The 26,490-nt window shown below is 44.5% G+C and overlaps 1 protein-coding gene across 3 annotated transcripts; it reads right to left on the bottom strand.

The window, feature by feature from the left end:
• Window positions 1–797: 797 nt before the first annotated feature.
• Window positions 798–25,686, bottom strand: LOC124012934 (TBC1 domain family member 5-like). 3 transcript variants are annotated; one of them, XM_046327008.1, is made up of 24 exons: window positions 19,461–20,381; window positions 19,180–19,224; window positions 18,437–18,495; window positions 15,451–15,572; window positions 14,602–14,665; window positions 14,373–14,481; window positions 13,601–13,690; window positions 13,401–13,475; window positions 12,103–12,170; window positions 11,808–11,910; window positions 11,401–11,489; window positions 11,232–11,282; window positions 11,028–11,097; window positions 10,691–10,863; window positions 10,438–10,580; window positions 10,059–10,165; window positions 9,437–9,522; window positions 9,041–9,324; window positions 8,777–8,833; window positions 7,287–7,498; window positions 7,078–7,177; window positions 3,473–3,552; window positions 2,393–2,644; window positions 798–2,144 (listed from the first exon to the last, which is right to left on the bottom strand). In XM_046327008.1, the coding sequence occupies exons 4-24, from the start codon at window positions 15,551–15,553 to the stop codon at window positions 1,863–1,865; spliced, it is 2,598 nt and encodes an 865-aa protein (XP_046182964.1). In that variant the 5' UTR covers window positions 15,554–15,572; window positions 18,437–18,495; window positions 19,180–19,224; window positions 19,461–20,381; the 3' UTR covers window positions 798–1,862. The 3 variants fall into 3 exon arrangements, with proteins under 3 accessions (XP_046182964.1, XP_046182962.1, XP_046182963.1); XM_046327006.1 differs by lacking the exons at window positions 19,180–19,224; window positions 19,461–20,381 and adding an exon at window positions 25,584–25,686; XM_046327007.1 differs by having other exon boundaries at window positions 19,180–20,381.
• Window positions 25,687–26,490: the final 804 nt, after the last annotated feature.

Genomic DNA, 26,490 nt, shown 5'->3' on the forward strand with positions numbered 1-26,490 from the left:
GACAGCGTTAATGATTCAACCATCAGAAACAGTGTAACAGTATTTCAAGTTCTCCTTCCATGGCACTTAGACCACTGTTTTGTTATGGTGTTGTCACATTACGCTATTTTAATATCTGGTTTTATCCTCATTGAGTAAAATATTACTGCATTTTTACAAAATGGTCATTTTCATTCATTGGCCTTTTGTCTTAAGTCAGTGTGACAAATCTGCCTGCACTGAGGGATGAGCGTTGCCTAGATGCCACCTGTCGGAAGACAATGGTTGGCGTCTTGAAAACCTTTGTTATTCACCTGAAGTTATAAGACAAGTTGTCTCTTAATAAATTGACATCAATATCTCCTCCAAACCATATCCATTAGATGTATTACCACACCCAAACTAGGTCGCAGTTGTAAATGAGAACTTGTTCTCAACTGGCCTACCTGGATTTAAAAAACTATATGCAAATAAACCAGCTAATTTATAATCTGGCTGTGTCTTTATTACCATAAAACAGTGCTTTCAAAAATCACACAGCTTTGACCCTGGACTCTTGATAGCCACACATGCAATCAGAGAGACACAACTTGGGCCTGACATCAAAGAGAAGCCACAAAGTATTGAACTGGCATTTTCAAATGTCACACACACATCAGTCTGGTGATCACTGACCGACACTCACCAAAACACACTAAGAGGTCAGGCTCTATTCAATTTGTACAGCTGAAGAGTTACGTTGTACTCACAATTCAGCATGTTGCTACAGACTACTATGTCCTGTTGAAAAGCAGTACAAAGCCACAACGACACAGGCATACTTTAGCAAGAGCAATGCTTTTATTGGTCTAGTTAATCTGGGTTATAGGGACATCCCTTATGTGCAATGCTTTACTTGGCTACCACAGGAAGCAAGAGAACTAAATACAGGGACACCGGAAATAATGAAACCTATGTTATTATTCCATAGATAAATTTGAATTAATTTCTTAAAAAACAAAAACTTCCACCTTGTAATGCAGTGCAGGTTAAAATAGCTTCTAACAACATCAAGGAGAAAGTGGGAGTCAGGTAATCTGCCAATGATTTACAGGCACTGGTTAGAAGTTGTCCCCAACAACCGATACAGAATCAGATATTTTAAAACCCCCTAATGGTAGGTGAAGGACTAGCGATTGGGAGTCTGATCCTAGATATGTTAGGAGCAACTTCTCTTGAACAGTTAAAGACCAATCAAAGAAGAGATGAATGGCGGTAAGACAAGTCATCTTTAGACACAGGCATTAGATGGACAGACAGCTCCCCTACCTGGAGAAACAGGGTACCCTACCCTTCAATTACTGCTACATACAGAGAGAAGGGAAAGGATTCCCCACACTGATAAATGCAGTATGAATTCCAGCTCCTGAGGGTAGCCTGTAGTGAACTGTCTAGTGGTGCCATCTTGTGGCAAAATGGGTATTCCTATTAAAGTCAAGAGGTGGGGTTGGATAACTGCTAAGACCCAAGCATACAGGAGGGCAGGCAATAGGCATAGGAGAGATCTATAGTATTCAAGGAATACCGATCAGGTTAGAGAGGGTAATGTGTCAGACATAAGGACAGACAGAGGAAATGATAAAGTATTGGCGACTGCCTGACAGTAGGTTGGCTGTCATAGCCCAGTCCACATGTGCAAGTTTCATCCAGCAGTGGCACATTGGTTTGCCCCTGTGAAACAGCATATCCTCCAGGTTGGGATGAAGTAACCCCCTAAAGACTGATCTACGGTCAGTTTTGCATTTCTCCCCCTAATGGTTAAGGTGGGGATAAGGGGATTGATAAACTGATCCTACATCTCTGGTTAGGGGTAACTCCCACCCAAATCTGTACAGTATAGTCCCTCACAGGTCCTGGGGGTTGACGATGGTGAAGTCATAGTCTTTGCTGTGAGTGCTGCCCTCGTCTGGGCTGGAGGAGCCAGACGCTGCACCCATTAGGGGGTCCTGGAACAACCCCACGCCCTCCGGCTCCACCCTGAGCGAGCCACGGAGCAGTCTGATTGGAGGGGTCCTCTCGGCCCCTCCCTCGGTGGGCTGCAGCTCTCCGTCCTGCGAGACCAGGATGTAGTCGTCCCAGTTCTTCCCCTCCGAACCCACAGACAGAGATGACTCTGGGGGAGAAGCCTGCATGGGGAGACAAGGGGCTTGTTCAACACTGCTGCTGACAGGCTGATCTACAAATCACCTTGTATCATAAATAAAGTCACCATTTACCCACAATGCATGAAAACATTTGATGTATAAGGGATGTATACGAAGTGGTGGGATATCGGAACGGGTGTGAATGGTCTCTATTTGCAAGTACCAAAGTATAAAGTATGCAAGGGTACAATGCAAAGAGTATGTATGAATATAACCATGTGTGTGGTCACCTGTTGCTCTGACTCCGTGTGCTCATGCTCTTCCTCCTCTCGGTCCTTCTGTTCTCCATCACCGTTGCCACGCTGCGGTGTGGCCTGGAAGGGGTGTTTGTCATGGTGACAGTTGGCGAGCTGTTCTTCGATGGCTGCAGCGGCATTGGAGGCGATGTCATAGTGGTCGTCAGCGATGGTGATCTCCTCGTTCTCCTCAGCCTCCAGCAGGCTCTGGTTGAAACGCAGCGCTCCCTTCAGGATGTCCTTGATCTGAAGGATTCATTCACAAATACACAGAGCAAGTCATGATGAACACACACAGAGAGAGTACAAAGAACACACGAACTGACAACACATTAAATTGGTTAAATGCCAATATTTACAAGCGCCGGAGGAAATGGCTGCCGTTTTACGGTCTCCTAACCAATTGTGCTATTGTGTGTTTTTTACGTTAATTGTAACTTATTTTGTACATAATGTTTCTGCCACCATCTCTTATGACCAAAAAGAGCTTGTAGATATCAGGACAGCGATTACTCACCTCGTTCTGGAAGAATAAGCAGACCACCATAGTCCCTGTGCCCAAGAACACCAAGGTAACCTGCCTAAATGACTACCGACCCGTAGCACTCATGTCTGTAGCCATGAAGTGCTTTGAAAGCCTGGTCATGGCTCACAACACTATTATCCCAGAAACCCCAGACCCACTCCAATTTGCATTCCGCCCCAACAGATCCACAAATGCACTCTCTACTGCCCTTTCCCACCTGGACAAAAGGAACACGTATGTGAGAATGCTATTTATTGACTATAGCGCAGCATTCAACACCATAGTTCCCTCAAAACTCATCATTAAGCTAATGACACTGGGACTAAACACCTCCCTCTGCAACTGAATCCTGGACTTCCACAGGCCGCCCCCAGGTGGTAAGGGTAGGTAGCAACACATCTGCCACGCTGATCCTCAACACGGGGGCTCCTCGGGTGCGTGCTCAGTCCCCTACTGTACTCCCTGTTCACTCAACCCTTGGTTAAGGGCTTGTAAGTAAGCATTTCACTGTAAAATGCGATTTGTCACGCACAAATGCATACACATACCTGTTTGAGTCCAGCCAGTGACACCAACACCTCGTCTTCTTTCTCCAGGTGCTCCTGTAGGATCACCTCCTGGATCTTACCTGAGACAGACATCAGATCACAGATATAGCAGTAACACACAGCCAACCAATTAACAAAATAAAGCCTGTTTTAACCACACAACTGAGTACATGTGTATACTGATTTAAAATCCCTAGATTGCTCAAAACATCACTGTGGTTATAGCTTAACTCAGCGATTCTCAACTGGTGGGTCATGACTGTCTGTTTTTACGCAATGTTTCTCTGAAGAAAAAAAATCTCCAGTCTTAACATAAATCAACTAAAACTATGTAGATATGGAATGCCGTTTGGGTCTTTGCGTGTCAAAAAATGTGAAATAAGCTTTTAATTTGATCCGTAATAACTATATTATATAATAACTATATTATAGAATGTTGTGCTCGCTGAATTTGCATGTGCAAGCCAAGTACCACCACCTCAATCAGCAGCACTGTTAAAGCTGAAGAAATGAAGACCTCTACAAACAAGCACCACCACCTCGATCAGCAGCACTGTTAAAGCTGAAGAAATGAAGACCTCTACAAACAAGTACCACCACCTCTACAAAAAGCAAGTACCACCACTACCACCACCTCGATCAGCAGCACTGTTAATGCTGAAGAAATGAAGACCTCTACAAACAAGTACCACCACTACGATCAGCAGCACTGTTAAAGCTGAAGAAATGAAGACCTCTACAAACAAGTACCACCACTACGATCAGCAGCACTGTTAAAGCTGAAGAAATGAAGACCTCTACAAACAAGTACCACCACTACGATCAGCAGCACTGTTAAAGCTGAAGAAATGAAGACCTCTACAAACAAGCACACACCAGCCACGATGTGTTTTCAATAGCACTTTGGTAATAAGACATTTATTTGTTCGACCGAATGTGAAAACGTCTAAACATTTGAAATAAGATGCAGGATCAACAAGCAGGATAAAACTAAACGTAAGCAAGGTAGTCCAACATTCTCCCAGACGTGCAACAATCCCAGAGGCTGAGGGGGAACGGATGGGGATCCTACCGCTTCTGCCTGCCAGCCACATCCCAAACAATTGCACTTGATTCAACCTAGCTAGTCAAAATTAAATACAGAATAATAATGACGCATTTTGTCAACATTGATAACAGTTTGGAAATTGGAGCCAGGCTGTCACCCTACTATGTTGACTTTGGTTTGCAGTATGATAAAGTCACTCATATCTTTGATACAGATTTTATTAGCAACTTCTGGGATTGCTAGCTAGCTTTAGCTTGGTATCTCGCTAGCACCAATGCAACCACCCTGAAAATATTGACCAGAAACTGCAACCATTTTCAATATTCTTAACAATGATTTAGGAATCCATGTGACTAAGTATTACCCAGGCAGCCACTTGTTCTCCTATTCTAAATCGAACTTCTGTTCATTAAAATAACTAGCTAGATAGATAAGTAAATAAACAAGCTAGCCAGCTACCTAGCCCTGTTACCCCCAAACTAATGTAATAAGACTGGACCCGACACTTATGTGAAGCTAGCCACAATAAGGATTAGTCAAGTGGAATTTGCAATTCGCTTTCTAAATAAAAAGGTCCCTCTTTGAAAGTAATGCAAATGGATACAAATCGTGGAATTACGCAATATTTGGACTAGATAATACTGAAGGTTGAAATGTTATGTAAATTCAACAAACGACAATTAGTTCATTTGACAAAACAAATGTGTTGAAATCGCACTGTTGATATATTAGACTTCAGTATGCATTGGGGCATACTTGTATTTCACTGTAAAGCCTTACCTATGGATTGTGGATCAATGAAATTGGGTATCAGTCTACTCAGTGACACCCACAGAACACAACTGTAAAGAGTCCACACATTTTTGCAGCGTAGCTCTTGCAGGACTGACTATGGGAAATCACCTCCCCAGTCTGCCCATTGTGGGTATTGACATTCCTATTGCACTGTACAGCCTTACCTAAGAATACAGTATGCCCCCAATGCAATTCTAAAGTCTAATATATCCAGAGTGATTTGAACTGATTTGTCAAATTAACTAATTGGCTTTTGTTGCATTTATATAACATTCCAACCTTGTTAAGCACAAACTATGGCATGATTCTCTATTTGCATCACTTTCAATGAGGGACTTTTATTTTGAAGGCAAACCGCAAGCTTCACATAGGTGGGTCCGACCATCATCAACCAAATACTAAAACGGTCTTGTAAATTATGGGTATAAGTAAATAAAAGGATGTTACCCCTTTTTCCCCAATTTTGTGATATCCAACTGCAATCTTGTCTCATTGCTGCAACTCCCCAAAGGGCTCGGGAGAGGCAAAGGTTGAGTCGCGTGTCGGAAACATGACCCGCCAAACCACTCTTCTTAACACCCGCCCACTTAATCCGGATGCCAGCCACACCAATGTGTTGAGGAAACACGGTCTACCTGACGACCAAAGTCAGTCTGCAGGAGCCAAGTAAAGCAAACCTAGCCAAACTCTCCCCTAACCCAGACGACGCTGGGCCAATTGTGCGCCGCCCTATGGGACTCCCGGTCACGGCTGGTTGTGACACAGCCTGGGATCGAACCCGGGTCTGTAGTGACGCCTCAAGCTCCACTCAGGAGGCCAAATTATGGGTATTTTAAATGATGAAACCTAGGTAGATGGCTAACTATAGCTACTGAAACAGATTGTCATTTTGCTATGTTTTTTTGTGGAGAACATTGTTTGCATCCATCAGCAAGTTCTTTGTTTCTGACCAGCACTGTCCCAGAGCTTGGGGAGGTGTGTCTGCCTCATGCGGCAGCGTCAGGTGTGCGACACCAAACTTGACCAGCACTGTCCCAGAGCTTGGGGAGGTGTGTCTGCCTCATGCGGCAGCGTCAGGTGTGCGACACCAAACTTGACCAGCACTGTCCCAGAGCTTGGAGAGGTGTGTCTGCCTCATGCGGCAGCGTCAGGTGTGCGACACCAAATTTGACCAGCATCATAGCATAAGTATTGGTGAATGGCTAGAAAATACGAGTGAGTGCAATCAATGTTTAATAACCATGTTAAAAATTTAAAAAAAGTTAAATTATGTGACGTGCAGTCATATTCAGGTCCTGATTGGTCAACAATCTTATTTGTCGGGCCAAGTGGAGGTGTATGTGTGTAGAAATGATAAATGGACCTAATATTTTTAAACAACTTAACCTCTGAACTATTTCTCTGCACAGTATTTACAATAGAGTTATTAGAAGCACTATTTGGCAGATTTGGTTGATTGTGTGCAATGCTGTCAAGGCAACTTTGAAGAATTTCAAATAACCCTCTGAATCAGTGTGGGTATCTGCCTTTAAATCACCGTCCATGTCATCGGCGCCCGGGGAGCAGTTGCTGTTTTTTTTTATTTAACTTGGCAAGCCAGTGGGTTAACTGCCTTGTTCAGAGCCGAACAACAGATTTTTACCTTGTTACTAGCTCAACGGTCGAACCACTAGGCTACCTGCCGCCTGTTTGTTGGGGGTTAACTGCTAAAGGGCAGAACAGCAGATTTTTCCACTATTGTATTGGTAGTAGGTAGACTTACCAATATGTGTGTTCATCATTTTGGCACAGTACTTGCTCATGGCCTCCAGGTCGTTGATCTGACCCTGCAGGAAGGACACCTGGGCCTCCAACTCCTCCTCCTAACACAACACAGAGGGGACAGCGTTAGAGAGAGTGTGGATCCTTAGAGGGAGATCGAGGAGAGAAATAGGAGATAGGTGAGAGACAGAGCAGAGCTAGTGAACTCACAGCCTCTTTCTTGCCCATCATGGTCTTGCTGTGGGAGCGGGAGCGAGTGATGTTGAAGAAGGAATCTTTCCTGGTGGCCGAGAGGGGCGGAGACGACGTGCTGGTGTCACTTTCCCTGGTGACAGGAAGAGGTGGGGATGCAGTGGTGTGACCCCGCCCTCCAGAGAGGCTCTCTATGCTGGGGGAGGAGCTAGCTGTCCTGGAGATTTGGCCTGAAAGAGAGAAAGACATGTGGGCTGTGAGTAGCAGAGAGAGAGAGGAGAAGAACAGATGGACCAGTCCAGTTGTCGACAACCTTGGTCCTGGAGAGCCTGTACCAGGGAGAACTTCCAGGTAGATACAACATGCAGAGTGGGTGGCAATGAATAAGTTAAATATTTCAACTAAAAACCTTGTGTTTGGGACAAATTATTCACTAAATCCTAAACCTCAACTAAATCATGTGGAAATTGACCAAGTAGAGGTGACTAAACTGCTTGGAGTAACCTTGGATTGTAAACTGTCATGGTCAAAACATGTTGATACAATAGTAGTTAAGATGGGTAGAAGTCTGTCCATAATAAAGCACTGCTCTACCTTCTTAACACCATCAACAAGGTTTGTCACACCTGGAAAACTGTTCAGTCGTGTGCCACAAAAAGGGACTTAGTAAAATTGCAATTGGGTCAGAACAGGGCAGCACAGCTGGCCCTTGGATGTACACAGAGCTAATAATAATATGCACGTCAATCTCTCCTGGCTCAAAGTGTAGGAGAGATTGACTTCATCACTACTTGTATTTATGAGAGGTATTGACATGTTGAATGCACCGAGCTGTCTGTTTAAACGACCAGCACACAGCTCAGACACCGATGCCTACCCCACAAGACATGCCACCAGAGGTCTCTTCACAATCCCCAAGTCCAGAACAGACTATGGGAGGTACACAGTACTACATAGAGCCAGTACATGGAACTCATCAAGTAACTGATGCAAGCAGTTAAATATATTTTTAAAAATATCAAAATACACCGTATGGAACAGCGAGGACTGTGAAGCAACAAACACACACAAACATATGCACTATACACACACATGGATTTAGTACTGTAGATGTGTTGTAGTGGTGGAGTAGGGGCCTGAGAACACAGTATGTTGTGAAATCTGTGAATTATTGTAATGTTTTTAACATATTTATACACTTCCTTAATATTGCTGGACCCCAGGAAGAATAGCTGCTGCTGCCTTGGCAGGAACTAATGGGGATCCATAAATACAAAACTCTGGACTGCCACAGTTCAGTGATTGATTAAGACAAGGGTGAATGGGTGTTTGAACAATACGGCTGATCAATAATGCCATTTATTGGTTGATTAAGTAACCAGGAGGAAAAGAGTACAGAAAGCCAGCAGTACTGTGACAGTCAGAGGTCAGGGTTCAAACTAACTGGTCAAAGGGAATGCAAGCACATCACACATACACAAGCAAGCAGGTGCTGTGGTAGCAGTTACCTTTTGTGTCAGAGAAAATGTGGGCTGGGACAGGAACCTGAGAGACTCCTCCTGAAACTACATTGAACAGAGAGGAGAGTAAGGCTATAGTGTCACTCGTGGACACACACACAGTCCAGAGTCCAGTACTGCTATCATGTGCTTATTGAGTAAACCTTCTTGTGACGCAACTAAGCACTTGTACGTATGGACATGCGAGCTTCAGTGTACCTGTTCAGCGTAAAAGTGTGTGTGTGCACATGTGCGTGTGTTTCCGACCCTCACCTTTGCTCAGGTGGACAGGCATACTCTCAGACTTGAGTAGGCGGTGGTGCTGGGAATGGGGTGGTGTCTGCGTCTGCAGGGGTGCATGGCCAGACAACAAGGGCTCGGCCTGGGGGTGAGGACCCACAGTGACGGGGGAGGGGGCAGACAGGACCTCACTATTAATTGGAGAGATGCCGCTGGAGCCACCCCCTGACAGAGCAGGGGCGATGAGCTTCCTACCGAAACTGAGCAGACTGCTGGAGACCTTGTTGATGTTGAGAGGAGCCATCTTGCCACTGGCACTGAGAGAGGAGAAAAGAGAGAAAGGCTTAGTTTAGCAGAATATTGTGAAACAGTGTGTGTGTGTGTATGTATGACTGTTCCTCATGCTGTACTGTGTGTGTGTCTGCTTACCGGGTGTTGTTGACCAGGTCCGCTCCTCTGGTCTTGTAATAATCCAGATTCTGTTGAAACTGGTAGTTGGCTGGCCGAGGATTGTTCTAAAGGAAAAGGCATCAGTGAATAGAGCTCATTAAATAGTGATCAAATCAATACAAAGTGATGAAAGGGACAGTGTGAAAAATACTGTTGGGTGGGGGCTCCCCCACATAGCCTAGTCCCAGATCTGTGCTTTAGCCCACTACTCTGACTATCATGGCCATGTCCCAACCACCTTAAATGGATAAATATCATAAAAACACGTGATTCAGCCACTTTTCCATCTTTCCCTTCTCCACCCCTCTTTTCCCTAACCCTCATTCCACCCTCATCTCTTCCGCCTCAAATGTCACCCATCTGCATCAATCCATCCCATCTCCCCGTGTACCACCCCAGGGGGAGATGGGGACGCGTCTGGACAATGCAGTCCGACCCGGGGCGGTTGTGTCACACCGGATCAGACCTGCACGTCTGTCAGGAACACCACACCATGATGGGACCAAAGCAGTCACAGTTTACACGGGTCAGTGGTCAAATGGAGGAGACTGGACAGGACAGAATGTGTGCTGGAACCAGGACAGCTTGTGTGTGTTCTTACCTTGGGATCTCTGAGGAACAGAGCCTTGTGTAGTAGGGTGTGGATGTCTCCTATAGGTGGGTAGTGCATTAGAAGGCCAAGACAGGTCTGGAAGTTACTCGCTATCACTGAGACACAGGAAAAAACTAAGAGTTAGCAAGGCTCCGTGACAGACACTAGCTAGCAGACAGACGGCTAGGCTATCAGGCAGGCTGGCTGAATAGCTGGTTGACTATGGCTGACTGTCTGAATGGCTGACAGTCTACAGCTGACTATGTCTGGAGGAACGGCGACGGCTGGACGACCACCGCCACCAATAAGACTGGCTGAATAGCTGACTACGGTAACCAACCATCTATGTGACTGACATGTATTGATGGGCAGTGAGGGAGGTCCTTACAGGCATCTCTGATGTAGAGCAGCATGGCTACGAAGACATAGTCCACCAGGTCTAGAGTGATGCTGTCAGCGAACAGGGCATCCCACACCACCAACAGGTCCTGCAGGGGGAACTCTCGGCCAAACAGCAGACGCACCCAGCGACTAGAGACGCAAACACACGTTTAAAGAGACGCAGGCAGACACACACATCTAAACAGATGCAGGCAGACACACACTAGAGAGACAATACACAGACAGGTGGCAGTACTCACATGCCGTATATCTGCGGGGCGATCTCCAGGCGGTTGACGTGCATGTGCAGCTCCACGTCGTGTTTCTTCACCAGCTGGTCCTGGATGCGGTTCACTTTGGTCACTATGGCAACAGACGGCCCCGAGTCCTGCGGACGGGCGAACGGCATGCTGGTCAGCATCTCGTCCTTCCCCTGAGGAGAACGTTCAGACAACATCAACAGTGTTCAGATGATGTCAACAGTGGAATAACATGAACATGAAATACAACGCTGGTATACGTTAGAATAGCAGAAACAGCAGCTACAATGGAGCTTCAGTAGCCGGTGAGTGTTACAACTTTAACAAGAGCACTGACCCTTCTGACTTCTCTCTCCAAGCTGGAGAACCAGGGTTCTGCTGTCTCCATCAGCTGGGAGAACATGGCACTGCAGAACAGACGCACACAGGAGAACGGAGTGATATGGACTGGGTCTCAACAAGAACATGTTAGAAGTCTGACCTGTCCATATGATTTCCACGTTTAGAATGTAGAAGAATGTCAAATGCATATTTCACTCACTAGGCATCATGCTCATGGAACATAGGATTCAGTAGAGACAGCATCTCCTCACTGTGGACCAAAGACAACAGCATTAGATCAACACAAACCAATTTGGAGGAATGGACAGTATAGGGTGTAACTGAAGGGTAGGAGATAGATGTGAAGTAGGGGTGCCGGTGTGACTGACCTGGGGTACGCAGTCTCGCTGGCGTGCTGAAAGGCCTGATGGTCACAGTGCAGGACAAACACGATAGGAGCTAACAACTCATGCATTCCCTGCAGACAGAGAGAGTCAGAGTCAGCGAGGTCACAGATACCGAGAGAGACAGAAAGAGAACATGATTCAGCATGGCCTGTGTTTCTCTCAGCGTGATGCACGAGTTGTGTTATCAGTTTTGACAGAGCATCATTAAACTTAATTAACCAGTGGCCAGCCGTATGTCACTTCCTGTTAGGACATTGACTGGGCATCCATGCTCTCCCTGTGTAGCACAATGTGGACAGTATACGGTCTAGTCTAGGAGTTGCAACAGCATGCCTGGTGGCCCTGTCATGGTGTGCCTGTTCAACTTGTAACTAATGGTGTAGTGGTACCTGTTTATACAGTAGCAGTTCGTTCTCTCGGGCGTAACAGAACAAGATGTCTGTCAGCTTGGTCCTGACAGCCTCCTCTTGGAAGTAACACATCTCAGGGAAGCTACAGACAGAAAAGAGGAACAAGAGAGGATAGAGGGAGAGAAGAGAAAACATTTCAAAAGAGGGGAGAGGAGAGAGAAGTGGCGGGAAAGGTAAGATGGTGTTTATATGAGAGGCATACAGTAGACCGGAGAAGGACTTTAGTGACATTATTTGATAACCAGAGCTGTATTTAAAAGTGTAGCAGACTCACGTTCTCATCACGTCCTGTTTGATCATCCCTCTCAGCTCTTTGTCCTGGAAGAACTTGTTCCACAGGCTCTGGACAGGAGGGAGAGGAGAGCACAGGGACATATGAACCAGGAAATACACCATAAACCCATTCACCATACTTATGTTACAATACATTATAACACAATATAGGGACATACAGGTAACTGCCAAAATAATGGAAACACTACAGGGAAACAAAGTATATTGAAAGCAGGTGCTTCCACACAGGTTGGGTTCCTGAGTTAATTAAGCAATTAACATCTCATGATTATGATCATGAATAAAAAATGCTGGACAGGCCACTATTTTGGCTACCATGGCTATGCCCCCATAGGATGACAATGCCCCATCCACAGGCCACTATTTTGGCTACCATGGCTATGCCCCCATAGGATGACAATGCCCCATCCACAGGCCACTATTTTGGCTACCATGGCTATGCCCCCATAGGATGACAATGCCCCATCCACAGGCCACTATTTTGGCTACCATGGCTATGCCCCCATAGGATGACAATGCCCCATCCACAGGGCACGAGTGTTTACTGAATGGTTTGATGAGCATGGAAACAATGTAAATCATATGGACCGTGCCCCAGGACTCCTTCATTGGCTGGTCCTTCTGTAGCTCAGTTTCAACTGTTCTGCCTAGAGCATTTATGAACATTTGCGCTTGGTCATGTTCTGTTATACGCACAGGGAGGACTGGCCAGTTCCTCTCTGGGTTCTTCTGTAGCTCAGATCCACACATGACTGTAAGTCGCTTTGGATAAAAGCGTCTGCTAAATGGGACCACCCATACGTATAATGTATGCACACATGACTGTAAGTCGCTTTTTGGATAAAAGCGTCCACAGGCCACTATTTTGGCTACCATGGCTATGCTAAATGGCATATATATATATATATATATATATGCGATGGCCCACTCATTCACCAGATCTCAACCCAATTAAACATTTATGGGAGATTCTGGAGACGGTGCCTAAGACCGCGTTTTCAACCACCAACAAAACACTAAATTATGGAATTTCTTGTGGAAGGTGTCGAATCTATGCCAAGGTGCGTTGAAGCTGTTCTGGCTCGTGGTGGTCCAACGCCCTATTAATGGTGTTTCCTTTATTTTGGCAGTTAGCTCTACATCATAATAAAGGTATGATATACATTTACAACAGAGATACCCCCTTAGTCCTGTGATAGAGGGATATTTAGGACGTCCATATACCCCATTATGGATAAGGAGGTGTATTCAGAGACACTCAGGCTTCACTACACTTACCCCCTCGTCCTGTGAGAGTGGATTGTTGACCACCAGGTCCTGCTGGCCTGCAGCTTTACGGGGGTTGGTGATGTGCTGAGACGAGAGGGGAGAGAGTCAGTGACTGGCACACACACACACACACACACACACACACACACACACACACACACACACACACACACACACACACACACACACACACACGCACAATAACTCACAGTCTCTTTGATCTTCTCATACTGGGCTCGCAGCTCCTTGGTCTTGTTGAGCCATTGGCTCTTATCCTCAGGAAGGACCTCCAGGTACAACTAGAGGACAACAGACATGCTAGAACTTCCTTCAGATACCGTCGACCGCACAGTAGCAAATAAAACATTAAACACTATAGATAAAACACCTTTCACACAACAGTCATATCAGTGTTAACTTTTAATCCATTGTTCCCTCCGAGTGGCGCAGCGTGTTACTACAGATCCTGGTTCGATACCGGGCTATGTCGCAGCCTGCCGCGACCGGGAGACCGATGAGGCGACGCACAATTGGCCAAGCGTCATCCAGGTTAGGGGAGGTTTTGGCCGGCCAGGATGTCCTTGTCCCGTAACACTAGTGACTCCTGTGGCAGGCATGGCACATTCATGCTGACACTGTCACCAGCTGTACAGTGTTTTCTCCGACACATTGGTGCGGCTGGCTTCCATGTTAAGCATGCATTGTGTCAAGAAGCAGTGCGGCTTGGCAGGGTTTTGTTTTGGAGGACGCACAGCTCTCGATCTCCGGCTCTCCTTTGTCCGTACGGGAGTAGCAACGATGATACAAGACTAACTACCAATTGGATATGACAAATCAGGGAGAAAACATAGGGTTATACATTTCTTTAAATTAAAACCGTTCAATCCCATTACCTAGGTCTAGATAATCAAGTAAGACACAGCCATACCAGAGTATTCTGAAGAGAGAGAAACCTGAGAGCCATCTTTGTGAGTGGTTTACCTTCCAGCACACACTGCGGAATCGGCTGCTCCGCAATCGGCCACTGATGCCTGCCTGCCGAATCCTGGCCAGATAATTACTGTTCAGGAACAAGTCATCCCATTCTTTCCTTCGGAGAGAGGTGGGTAACGGGAGAGATGAGAAGTTTTTAGATCTGCATGTGACATGGACCAAAATATAAATGACACACACATTAAGCATGAACACACACAGCAACATGAGTTCTTACCTGTAGGAAAGGAAGGTGGACTCAGACTCTGAGTAAGACAACCTGCTACTATCCAGAGATCCTCCTGTAAAGCAAACAAAGCAGTTCACACATGCAGCCACTAGAAGGCGACATTGACACCAATTACATGATCAGCGAGGCTCAGCTTCAAAGTAATGGATGTTTAAACACATCCTTTTCTCTGACAGATTTCAATAGGCATGTTCAGTAGCATGGTTTCTACCACATTACATTTACCAATTAAATCATGTCACGGGGAAAAGGACAGCGGTATGTCTCAGGGTATTTCTCAAGCGTGAGTAAGACGCAGGGAAGTCACAAACCTAAAATCATCATCATAAATAATAACTAATTTGCCCTGCAGGTTAACACACACACACACACACACACACACACACACACACACACACACACACACACACACACACACACACACACACACACACACACACACACACACACACACACACACACACTCCTGGGAGCTGTCAATCAACATTAGTTACAGAAGTGTATCATGTGACGTTGCTCTGGGGACACTCACTATGAAAATTCATTAGCTAAACACGCTAACCCATCTTTCGTCTGCAGGCGTCATCAGCGGTGTTCATAACTCACCGTTAAACAATCCACTACACACTCCATACCTTTCTCCATCAATATTTCCTTTGTCAGTCTTTCGTTATCCCCACATTCAACTACCTCGCACCCCCCCCGACTCTCATTCGCTCATCATTAAATGGTGTTTGGTTATGAATATGAAGTGTTAATAACTGCTTAATTAAGCCTCAAATGGTTGCCATAAAGGGTTAACATGTCAATATAGCTTTAATGAACATGTTGACCCACCACGGCTGTGGTTCTTGTTGAAGTTGTGGAGAGGGTCAAAGCCAGGCTCCTGCTCTCCATCAGGCTGGAGAGGGTGGTGGGTCTCAAAGTTAGGGTGCTGCATGACCACCACACAACAGAACCTGGGATGAGAACAACAGGAGGGGTTAAAACTACCTGTGTACAACCACAGAACAAGAATGAATACAACACAGAACAAGAGTAGGGTGACTGCAGCAGTAGACACCATAGAGTAAGAACAAAACAGACCACAGAGCAAGAGGACTCATCTGATAAAAGATTCCTTAATAGAAAATGACTCAAGTAAAAGTCACCCAGTAAAATTCTACTTAAGTATATTTTAAATCAAAAACTTTTACTCAAGTATCAAATGTAACTACTAAAATATACTTAAGTATCGAAAGAATACATAATTTCAAATTAATTATATTAAGCAAACCAGACAGCAACATTCTAGTTTTTTAAAATTTACAGATCCTCAGAGGCACACTCCAACATTCTGACATCATTTACAAACGAAGCATGCATATTTAGTGAGTCCGCCAGATCAGAGGCCGTAGAGATGACATGGAATGTTCTGTGGATGTGTGAAGTGGACCATTTTCCTGTCCTGCTAAACATTCCAAATGTAACGAGTACTTCTGGGTGTCAAGGAAAATGTACGGAGTAAAAAGTACAAATACTTTTTTCTTAATGTAGTGAAGTAAAAATGGTCAAACATAAATTGTAAAGTACAGATACCCCCCAAAAACTACTTAAGCAGTATTTTAAAGTACTTTAAGTATTTTACACCACTGGGACTAAGTTTAGTAGAACAATTAAAAACAGAACAAATATACACGTTATGTACCCAGTAGGTCCCTCAGGTCCTCTGGCACTGGCCTTTTAACTATCCCAAAGCCTAGGAACAAGAGGCATGGAGAGGCAGCCTTTTAACTATCCCAAAGCCTAGGAACAAGAGGCATGGAGAGGCAGCCTTTTAACTATCCCAAAGCCTAGGACCAAGAGGCATGGAGAGGCAGCCTTTAACTATCCCAAAGCCTAGGACCAAGAGGCATGGAGAGGCAGCCTTTTAACTATCCCAAAGCCTAGGACCAAGAGGCATGGAGAGGCAGCCTTTTAACTATCCCAAAGCCTAGGACCAAGAGGCATGGAGAGGCAGCCTTTTAACTATCCCAAAGCCTAGGACCAAGAGGCATGGAGAGGCAGCCTTTTAACTATCCCAAAGCCTAGGACCAAGAGGCATGGAGAGGCAGCCTTTTAACTATCCCAAAGCCTAGGACCAAGAGGCATGGAGAGGCAGCCTTTTAACTATCCCAAAGCCTAGGACCAAGAGGCATGGAGGCAGCCTTTTAACTATCCCAAAGCCTAGGACCAAGAGGCATGGAGAGGCAGCCTTTTAACTATCCCAAAGCCTAGGACCAAGAGGCATGGAGAGGCAGCCTTTTAACTATCCCAAAGCCTAGAAACAAGAGGCATGGAGAGGCAGCCTTTTAATTATCCCAAAGCCTAGGAACAAGAGGCATGGAGAGGCAGCCTTTTAACTATCCCAAAGCCTAGGAACAAGAGGCATGGAGAGGCAGCCTTTTAACTATCCCAAAGCCTAGGACCAAGAGGCATGGAGAGGCAGCCTTTTAACTATCCCAAAGCCTAGGACCAAGAGGCATGGAGAGGCAGCCTTTTAACTATCCCAAAGCCTAGGACCAAGAGGCATGGAGAGGCAGCCTTATAACTATCCCAAAGCCTAGGACCAAGAGGCATGGAGAGGCAGCCTTTTTAACTATCCCAAAGCCTAGGACCAAGAGGCATGGAGAGGCAGCCTTATAACTATCCCAAAGCCTAGGACCAAGAGGCATGGAGAGGCAGCCTTATAACTATCCCAAAGCCTAGGACCAAGAGGCATGGAGAGGCAGCCTTATAACTATCCCAAAGCCTAGGAACAAGAGGCATGGAGAGGCAGCCTTTTAACTATCCCAAAGCCTAGGACCAAGAGGCATGGAGAGGCAGCCTTTTAACTATCCCAAAGCCTAGGACCAAGAGGCATGGAGAGGCAGCCTTATAACTATCCCAAAGCCTAGGACCAAGAGGCATGGAGAGGCAGCCTTTTAACTATCCCAAAGCCTAGGACCAAGAGGCATGGAGAGGCAGCCTTTTAACTATCCCAAAGCCTAGGACCAAGAGGCATGGAGAGGCAGCCTTATAACTATCCCAAAGCCTAGGACCAAGAGGCATGGAGAGGCAGCCTTTTAACTATCCCAAAGCCTAGAAACAAGAGGCATGGAGAGGCAGCCTTTTAACTATCCCAAAGCCTAGGACCAAGAGGCATGGAGAGGCAGCCTTTAACTATCCCAAAGCCTAGGACCAAGAGGCATGGAGAGGCAGCCTTATAACTATCCCAAAGCCTAGGACCAAGAGGCATGGAGAGGCAGCCTTTTAACTATCCCAAAGCCTAGGACCAAGAGGCATGGAGAGGCAGCCTTATAACTATCCCAAAGCCTAGGACCAAGAGGCATGGAGAGGCAGCCTTATAACTATCCCAAAGCCTAGGACCAAGAGGCATGGAGAGGCAGCCTTATAACTATCCCAAAGCCTAGGACCAAGAGGCATGGAGAGGCAGCCTTATAACTATCCCAAAGCCTAGGACCAAGAGGCATGGAGAGGCAGCCTTTTAACTATCCCAAAGCCTAGGACCAAGAGGCATGGAGAGACAACCTGAGGGGGCCTAAACTGTGGACATTTTTTTAGCTTTGCTTTTCCTTAGTGTGCTTTTTAGTCGTTAGTTTTTATTGTTATTTTTTGTTTTTTATCCTCTTAAGCGTTTTGTGCAGTTTTTATTTTCATTCGTTTTTTTTCCTGTGAAGCACATCGAGTTACATTCCCTGTCTGAAATGTGCTGTATAAATAAAGTTAGATTTACTAATAATATTATCCAGTTCAGCTCCAGGCCTATGCGTTTTGTCTGTCTTTGTTCCAAGTCAGTACTTACAGTCACAACGTTGTGTTCCTCCTCAGCCGAGACTCAGGATAGATGAGGTTTTAGGCTATCTGAGAGAAACACAAGAGAGACATTCAGGACAAAAAGAGAAACGAAAAAGGCAAAGGCTTGGCATTTTTCCTCAGTCCCTGGGTATAAATAGGATCACTTGGGGGAATTCAACAAGACAACATAAGGCTACGCAGTATAGGCTAGGCTTGTGCGGTATACCGTACACAACTACTCATACAAGTTAACTATCAAAGATATGCCAAATAAACTACTCCATCTCAGGTCTCCAACTATCCACATGGTTTGCTAACCAAATGGCTAGCTTGCCAGATCAAGCTTCTTGGTTACGACAGATACGATCAATTCCTTCCTGGATCAAGATCCCTGTTGCCCAAATGGGTTTTGTGCATCAAATGTATGTTTGGAAAGTAATAGTGCCCCTTGTGTGCATTGCCAGTAATACCGAATACCTCCTTCTGGTACAGGAACGGTATGAAAGTGTGGGTACCGGCCAACCCTAGTGTTGGCTACTCAAATGTCTGTTGAGTGGCTTTGGAACGTCACTGACATAGGATACACTGATTTAATAAGACAGAATGGACGAGATTTGAAAAATAACACGTCTCAATTTACAAAGGAAAACATTCTAATCACATACAGAGACAGTCAAGTGGCTTGTGCATAAAAACAACCACTTCCATGGAGGAAGAGCACAGAGCAGGGATAGCCCAGGGAATTCTCACCCCGTATTCACTATGGCATTTCAGACTGACAGCTCTGTGGGAGATCTGTGACAAAAGAAAGACAAAACATTGACACTACATGCTCCTACCAAAAGAAAAGACCAATCAAGACGTTTCACATAACATGAACTAGTCGACGACATGCCGTTCATCAAAAAACACCAATGTCTTAAAATTGTCCTCAAACCATGTTGATTTAATTAAGGTTAAACCCGTGGGCCACCCGAGGGACATAATGGTCTAAACAACTGCATCGCCGTGCTAGAGGCGTCACTACTGACCCGGGTTCGATCCCAGGCTGTGTTGTAGCCGGCCGTGACCAGGAGAGGCATGAGGCCGTGCCCAATTGTCCCAGCGTCGCCGGGTTAGGGGAGGGTTTGGCCAGACGTCCTTGTCCCGTCACACTCTAGCGACTTCGGTAGCCAGCTGTACAGTGTTTCCTCCGACACATTGGTGCGGTTGTCTTCCGGGTTAAGCGTGCAGTGTGTCATGAAACAGTGTGGCTGGGCATGGCTCCGACCTTCGCCTCTCCAGAGTCCGTACGGGAGTAGCAGGGATGGGACAACACTGTAAATACCAAATTGGATATGACAAAAAAGAGGGGTAAAAAGTACCTCCCAAAATAAATAAAAATATATATGTTAAACCCCGCCACCTCTCCATTATTTATCCTGGATGGGCATCTTCGTACGTACATTATCAATTATCATTGTGTTTACTTGATAGCTACCTACACAAATAGCTAGCTAGAACAAAGTGTTAATAAGATAAATTCATTTAAAAAGTTTAAAAGCAATACAAATAAGTACGTACTCGGGTTATCACAATACCTGATTTTCCATGGCAAAAAGGAAAGGAAAGACAATTCCTTGCCATGATTCCTCAGAGTATTGCAATGCTGGTATCGTGACACCCCTAGTGCGTACACATAGGCTTAGCCTACATAACACACAATTCCTTCCTCCGCAGCAGCGAGAGCATTATGCATTTTCCTTTATTAATTATGGAAATCACCCAACAAAAGCATCTCCTTAAACCCATTAACGAGGCGCATGGAACCCGGCTTTGATAAATCAACCGCGCACACTATCGAAATATAAATTATTTTATATGCGTACTCTATGTTCCTGTTTGGCTCTGCAACATCTGTTCCTCACAAAGACTAATGCCTTCAAGTTATCTGAGTTTTTCTCCCTTTTAAAAAGACAATATCCCATTAAATAATTAAAACGAATCTCCAACAATAGCTAGAGACATGCTGTGAATAGGTCAATAATAATGCACTGCATTTCATCATGATGAAGTTGAGCAGATTCTTCTCAGAGTTAGGCATGTTTCAGAAGTGTCCAAAGGGCTCCAAACTCAGAACTATAGTTGAGGATCCTTATAGAGTTCTTCTTCTTTAACATAGTTTAATAGTTTAATTCATTATAGCCTCTACTCCCAGAATCCAGAGGCTATTCCAACATTCTGAATTCCAGGAAGAGAAAACTTAAGGAATAACTGATTAAATCACTCAATCTTGTAATTCTGAACAGGATGTTGAGATCCTCATCTAAAAATCACTCACTAGTCAGGCTATGTAACAGGGAATGTAACAGACGGACTGTACGACTGAGACGTGTTGTGTGTTGCATGTTCACGGCCATGTCTGGTGGAAGGTTTCACTTCCATTCTAAAAGTTATGCTCCAGAGAGTAATCTTCTGCTCTGCAACAACGGCAAACTTCTCAGCGCAAACAACACATTAGGTACTGCATAATGTACTGCATAATGTACTACATATCACCAGGACATACATCAATAATTCACTGAATTCATGTTTAATGATGGAATCAAATAAATATAATGGAAGGCATTAATAAACCAATAGGTAAATTGCTTGCACTGCTATCTACAAACTTACATTGGGATGAGAATATACTTTGTGTATATATATATAGTATGTGGACATCCCTCCAAATAAGTGGATTTGGCCATTTCAGCCACACCCGTTGCTGACAGGTGTATAAAAATTGAGCACACAGCCATACAATCTCCATAGACAAAGATTGACCTTACGAAAGCGCTCAGTGACTTTTAAAGTGGCACTGTCAGACTGCCCCCTTTCCAACAATTCCGTTTTTCTAGGAGCAACAAAGGCTCAGCCGCGAAGTGGTAGGCCACACAAGGTCACAGAACGGGACCGCAGTGCTGAAGCAGGAGCGGGTAAACATTGTCTTTCCTCGGTTGCAACACTCACTACCGAGTTTCAAACTGCCTCTGGAAGCAAAGTCAGCACAATAACTGTTTGTCCCGGGAACGAGCTGCTGCACACAAGCCTAAGATCACCATGTGCAATGCCAAGCGCCGGCTGGAGTGGTGTAAAGCTCGCTGCCATTAGACTCTGGAGCAGGGGAAAAGCGTTCGATGGCGTGATGCTTCACCATCTGGCAGTCCAACAAACTCATCTCCACATACTTTTGGTCATGTAGTGTACTTGCCTGTGATTTAGCCTACCGTAACAAGGTCCACTGAATCCCACCTCTGTGTGGGAAAAAAAAGGGTCCACTGGGACCAAACGGAACAAAACAGGGAGGGACCGACATTAACTTGTCCAATAAGAAAAGCTTGTTTTCATATTAATTTGCAAAACATTTTGCTACGTGTGCAATAATGAACACAACCCAGGCATTTGAAGAATGAAGATAGTCTGTAAGTCTGTAAGCCATTAATAGAAATCATCATGAAACATTTGAGTGCTCCTGACCTGTACATGACCTCAGCCAGTAGCCTAGAAACATTATCCTAGTTGATTGAAGAAGGAACGATGAGAACACATGAAAGAAACAGAAGGCTAAATTAGACAAACACCTTAGAAAATAAAATGAGAAATGCAAGTGAAATACATTTAGCTACACCTTCATACCATCAGGGATATTAATAGAGCACCATTATCATTCACTTCCTCTTTACTATAAACAGATTGAGAACATCACTTGCTGTGAAGAGGTGAAGTTAGTTTGTGTGTGTGTGTGTGTGAGAGAGCGAGACGTAGGACTCGGAAGGCCCAAAACAGTTGAAAACCAATTGGGTATAAACTGAGCTAGACATAGAGGCTGCGTAGCCTCTGCCCAGAGCCATAAAGCTCTTCTGCTTCCCGTGAGGCTTTGATTATGGTGTTTTAGAACAGCAGATCAGCTGAGAGGCCCTGGGCATTCTGAGTTCTGACAACACTGGAGACAACAGCAGTACAGCAGAATATACTGAGGGAAAACCAGAAACAGAGAAGGGTAATTCAGTGCCAGTAGAGAGGACGAGCCTGACGTCTTTCATGTGACTGAGGGTCCATTTTAGTGGATGTAGTACACTATACAGATTGCTATCAAGAGGACTCCAAAACAACGAAATGGAACATTCCTGTGCATTAATAACAAACTTGTATTCCATACGTAAATACAAATAAAATGGTCAAGCCTAGTCAAGCCTACAAGCCTAGTTGGTTTAGCAAGGGGAAAAGACAGGAACATTCCAGCTAGCCATGATGAGATTATGGATGGGCTGGACATGCTGGGAGATGAGTTTGGATTGGTCTGCCATGCTTCTGTCTATAATATGAGCTGTTCAGCATGTATTGGCAGCCCTTTTTACTGCACCGTTTTTGAAAGTATGTTAGCTATCGAGAATAATAAAAGTTTTGCTACTTTTCTCAACAACAACACTTTCTGCACACGCCACAGTCAGTGTGAACCGGGGTGACTTAATTAACGCTGGCCAAACAAGATGTCCCTACAAACAAAAATTGTTAAATGGTTTCAGTCTGCCATGAAGCGTTCATCCATGTATGCTGGTAAGAGTCTAGCTACATTTTCAAAGATATCACTTTTTAAACTAAAATGTAAACTTTCTTTCCAAGTTAAAGCGTACTGTTAGCTAGCGAACATTGGCATGCTAGCTAAGGTTACTTGTATGATCTGTGTAATAATATTATTCAAATCAGAAATCACTTTGCATTTCTGGTTAAAGCCTAATGTTAGCTAGCTAACATAGAACCTAGTTGGTTAGCTGTAGCTACCTGCAGACTCATACTACAGCTATGACAATGTTTGTATTGGTACAGCGCCTTCAGAAAGTATTCAGACCCCTTGACATTTTCCACATTTTGTTAGGTTACAGCCATATTCTAAAATGGACTAAATAGTTTCCCCCCCTCGTCTATCTACACAATCTATTCACTACCCAGGGAGTTGTTTTTCTGAGACTGTCACATCCGCTTGCTCTATAGAGGTTAGGTTGAGGTTTCTGATAAGCAATTTGTGACAAATGTATTGGTAAAAAAGTCCTACACTAGCCAATATCAGTCATTGTTCGGTGACTGAACAGTGAGGGGTCAAAACAACATGACACACGTCACTCGTTTCAGGAAAATAGGCGTATGTCACGGGTCACTACATCACAGAAGAGCCGTTTGAACGTAAACTTTTTTTTAAATCAAAATGCGTGTATCGCGCAGTAAAACTGCATAAGAGTTGTTCTCCACTTTCTGGAGAATCAAGTTTTCTCCATCTCTTTAGCTATTTATACTCAGATTCCACTAGTGGAATCTGAGTATAAATAGCTAAAGAGATGGAGAAAACACCGGTCTCTGGATTACACCTTCAAATGTATGGCACCCATGGCATCCGTGACAGGAGACACGTCCATCTATGATGTATCCCGGGTAAGATAGTCTAGCTAGCTACATTTTCAGATATTACACATTTCGAATTTGGACAGAAATTAGTTTCATTTCAAGTTAAAGTGTACTGTTGGCTAGCTAACATTACATGTATGATCTTATTATTTGAATCTCAGAGCCATTTGCTTGGCTAGTTAAAGTCTAATGTTAGCTAGCTAACATTTAACCTGGTTGGATAGCTACCTGCAGATTCATGCATGGTAGTAACGTCATGAGTTGGGATTATGGCTCATTGTTTAGCTAGCTAAATGTCTTAACAAAAGACTCCACTATTCAAATAACCATTTCTGGTGCGTTCGTAAATTCAGTCTGACCAGCTACTCCGATTTCAGAGCACTCTCGTCTGAGTGTGCCAGAGCGCAGAATAACTAATGAATTTACGAACTCTCAACACCCTAGGCCATGTAAAATGGTCAGAGTTTGGGTGGGGGCTAAAGCTTAAGAGGGTGTGAATGATGCTGAATGGGTGTAGACAAAGAGCTCTACAGTAGGTACCAAAACATTCCAAGGCCATTTTCTCAAAAGTGAGGTTATACGTTTATCAACTTTTGAAGCAGAATTACTTTTTCATTGTTCCTCAAATGCAGTGTATGATATACCATTGTGTAGCTCTGTGACTCTGCTTTTATCTAATGTAAAATAACTATTTAAAATGTTGCTACAAAAGACCGAATCTTATTATTGCAGTTCCTCATTAGTGGTTTACCTCACAATACACAGATCGTTTCGTTTGAGTAGGCTATGTGCTGGCTGGCTGCTCATTTCAGTCTCTGCAGTCAGTGCACCTCGCTCAGAGATCAAAGGTTCGATACTGACAGAACGCTTCTCTTATGGTAAAGACCTCTGTCTGGGCGGCCTCTGGCCAAAACAACTCTTATACAACCTATCTTTGGTACTGTCACTGGACTATGCTGGGTCACAAGTGTTGTTGGCACATGTAACTTGGACATAATAAAAACAGGTAGACATAGGCTAGCTAGTACTTGCCATTGTTTAAAATAAGAAGCAACATCGCTTGCAAACAGCTTTGGGACAACATCGGGAGTCTATTGTTTGGACTCCCTGATTTGTGAATCGTTCTGGTGGTTGGAGAAGGAAATATATCCTTCTCCATATCCCCAACCAAAAAATAGCCGGCTACACACAAAAAAAAACGATTTGTCAACAAAGGCATATTTATCATCTCTAGGAACTATATTTACCAGGCGTAAAGTGAAATTTGATCCTCGCTATAAAATAAACGCCTGAATCAACCCACACAGTTCTCTGTATAGAAAGGGTGATCAGACCAATTTCCACCGCAATGACTGTCGATGTGCAATATATTGGCAAGATATAGCTAGCAACTAGCTCTACTAGTTAGATGTCCAGCATGGTGGTAGAAAAACAAACATGTCTTTAACTAGGTAGCAATGCCATGCATATTTACAATCGCTAGAAAATACTTACGTAGCTGACGTCTAGCTAGCTATATAATCTAGTCGTCAAATTGTCTTGCAAGTCTTTTTCTGGTTAGCGTTCAGGCTAGCTGCACGAGCTTTCACACAGGCCTAGCGCTACACTTCCGACATACAGCTATGTGGCTAAAGACAAATCAATATAGCAACTTCATACAAACGCACGGGTTATTTCCAGTTATTAAAAATGCCATTGCATATTCCGTCGTTTAATGTGAGTGTGCATTTTACCTGTTCTGCTCATGCGGGGCTCCCCATTCTGTGCTGTCTTCTGATAGTAAACAGTCGCGAGTCAAGTGTCTTGAGGCACAGTTGATAGAACATGTGACTAGGGAGATTAAGTGATTTCAGCGCGTGCGCGAGATGCATAATAATCCCTGAAATAATACATCATGAAAAAGGCAGAAGGGGCTTGCAAAATAGTAACCTTGTGATATGTTTAATTTATATAGTCTAACATATCCTACATCAAAACATAGCATGCATGAAATGGGCTTCACTGTATTTCCTCTGTCATGTAATGTATAGGCCCATGCTGATAAAGATGATGATGAGTGTGTGGTGGTGAACTAATGAATGAATCAATCCAATGTATTTATAAAGCCCTTTTTACATCAGCTGATGTCACAAAGTGCTATACAGAAAACCAGCCTAAAACCCCAAACAGCAGACTAGAAGCACAGTGGCTAGGAAAAACCCCTTAGAAAGGCAGGAACATAGGAAGAAACCTAGAGAGGAACCAGGCTCGGAGGGGTGGCCAGTTCTCTCTGGCTGTCCCGGGTGGAGATTGTGAGAGTATATAGCCATTAATGTCAGATTGTTCTTCAAGATGTTCAAATGTTCATAGATGACCAGCAGGTCAGTACCTCAGGAGTAAATGTCAGTTGGCTTTTCATAGCCGAGCATTCAGAGGTCAAGACAGCAGGTGTGGTAGAGAAAGAAAGAGAGAGCGAGAGAGAGAGTGAGAGCGAGAGAGAGAGAGAGAGAGAGAGAGTTGTAAAACAGCAGGTCTGGGTCAAGGTAGCATGCTCCAGTGAACAGGTCAGGGTTCCATAGCCGCAGGCAGAGCCGTTGAAACTGGAGCAGCAGCACGACCAGTTGGATTGGAGACAGCCAGGAGTCATCAGGCCAGGTAGTC

The sequence above is a fragment of the Oncorhynchus gorbuscha genome, linkage group LG24 (assembly GCF_021184085.1).
Source record: "Oncorhynchus gorbuscha isolate QuinsamMale2020 ecotype Even-year linkage group LG24, OgorEven_v1.0, whole genome shotgun sequence".
Taxonomy (NCBI): domain Eukaryota; kingdom Metazoa; phylum Chordata; class Actinopteri; order Salmoniformes; family Salmonidae; genus Oncorhynchus; species Oncorhynchus gorbuscha.

Coding starts and splice junctions, on each gene's coding strand:
- LOC124012934 (XM_046327006.1), bottom strand. CDS start 15,553: ATGCAGCACCCTAACTTTGAGACCCACCACCCTCTCCAGCCTGATGGA. Junction 14,666..15,450: donor CAACAAGAACCACAGCCGTG/GTGGGTCAACAT, acceptor TTTGCTTTACAG/GAGGATCTCTGGATAGTAGC. Junction 9,325..9,436: donor GACCTGGTCAACAACACCCG/GTAAGCAGACAC, acceptor CTCCTCTCTCAG/TGCCAGTGGCAAGATGGCTC.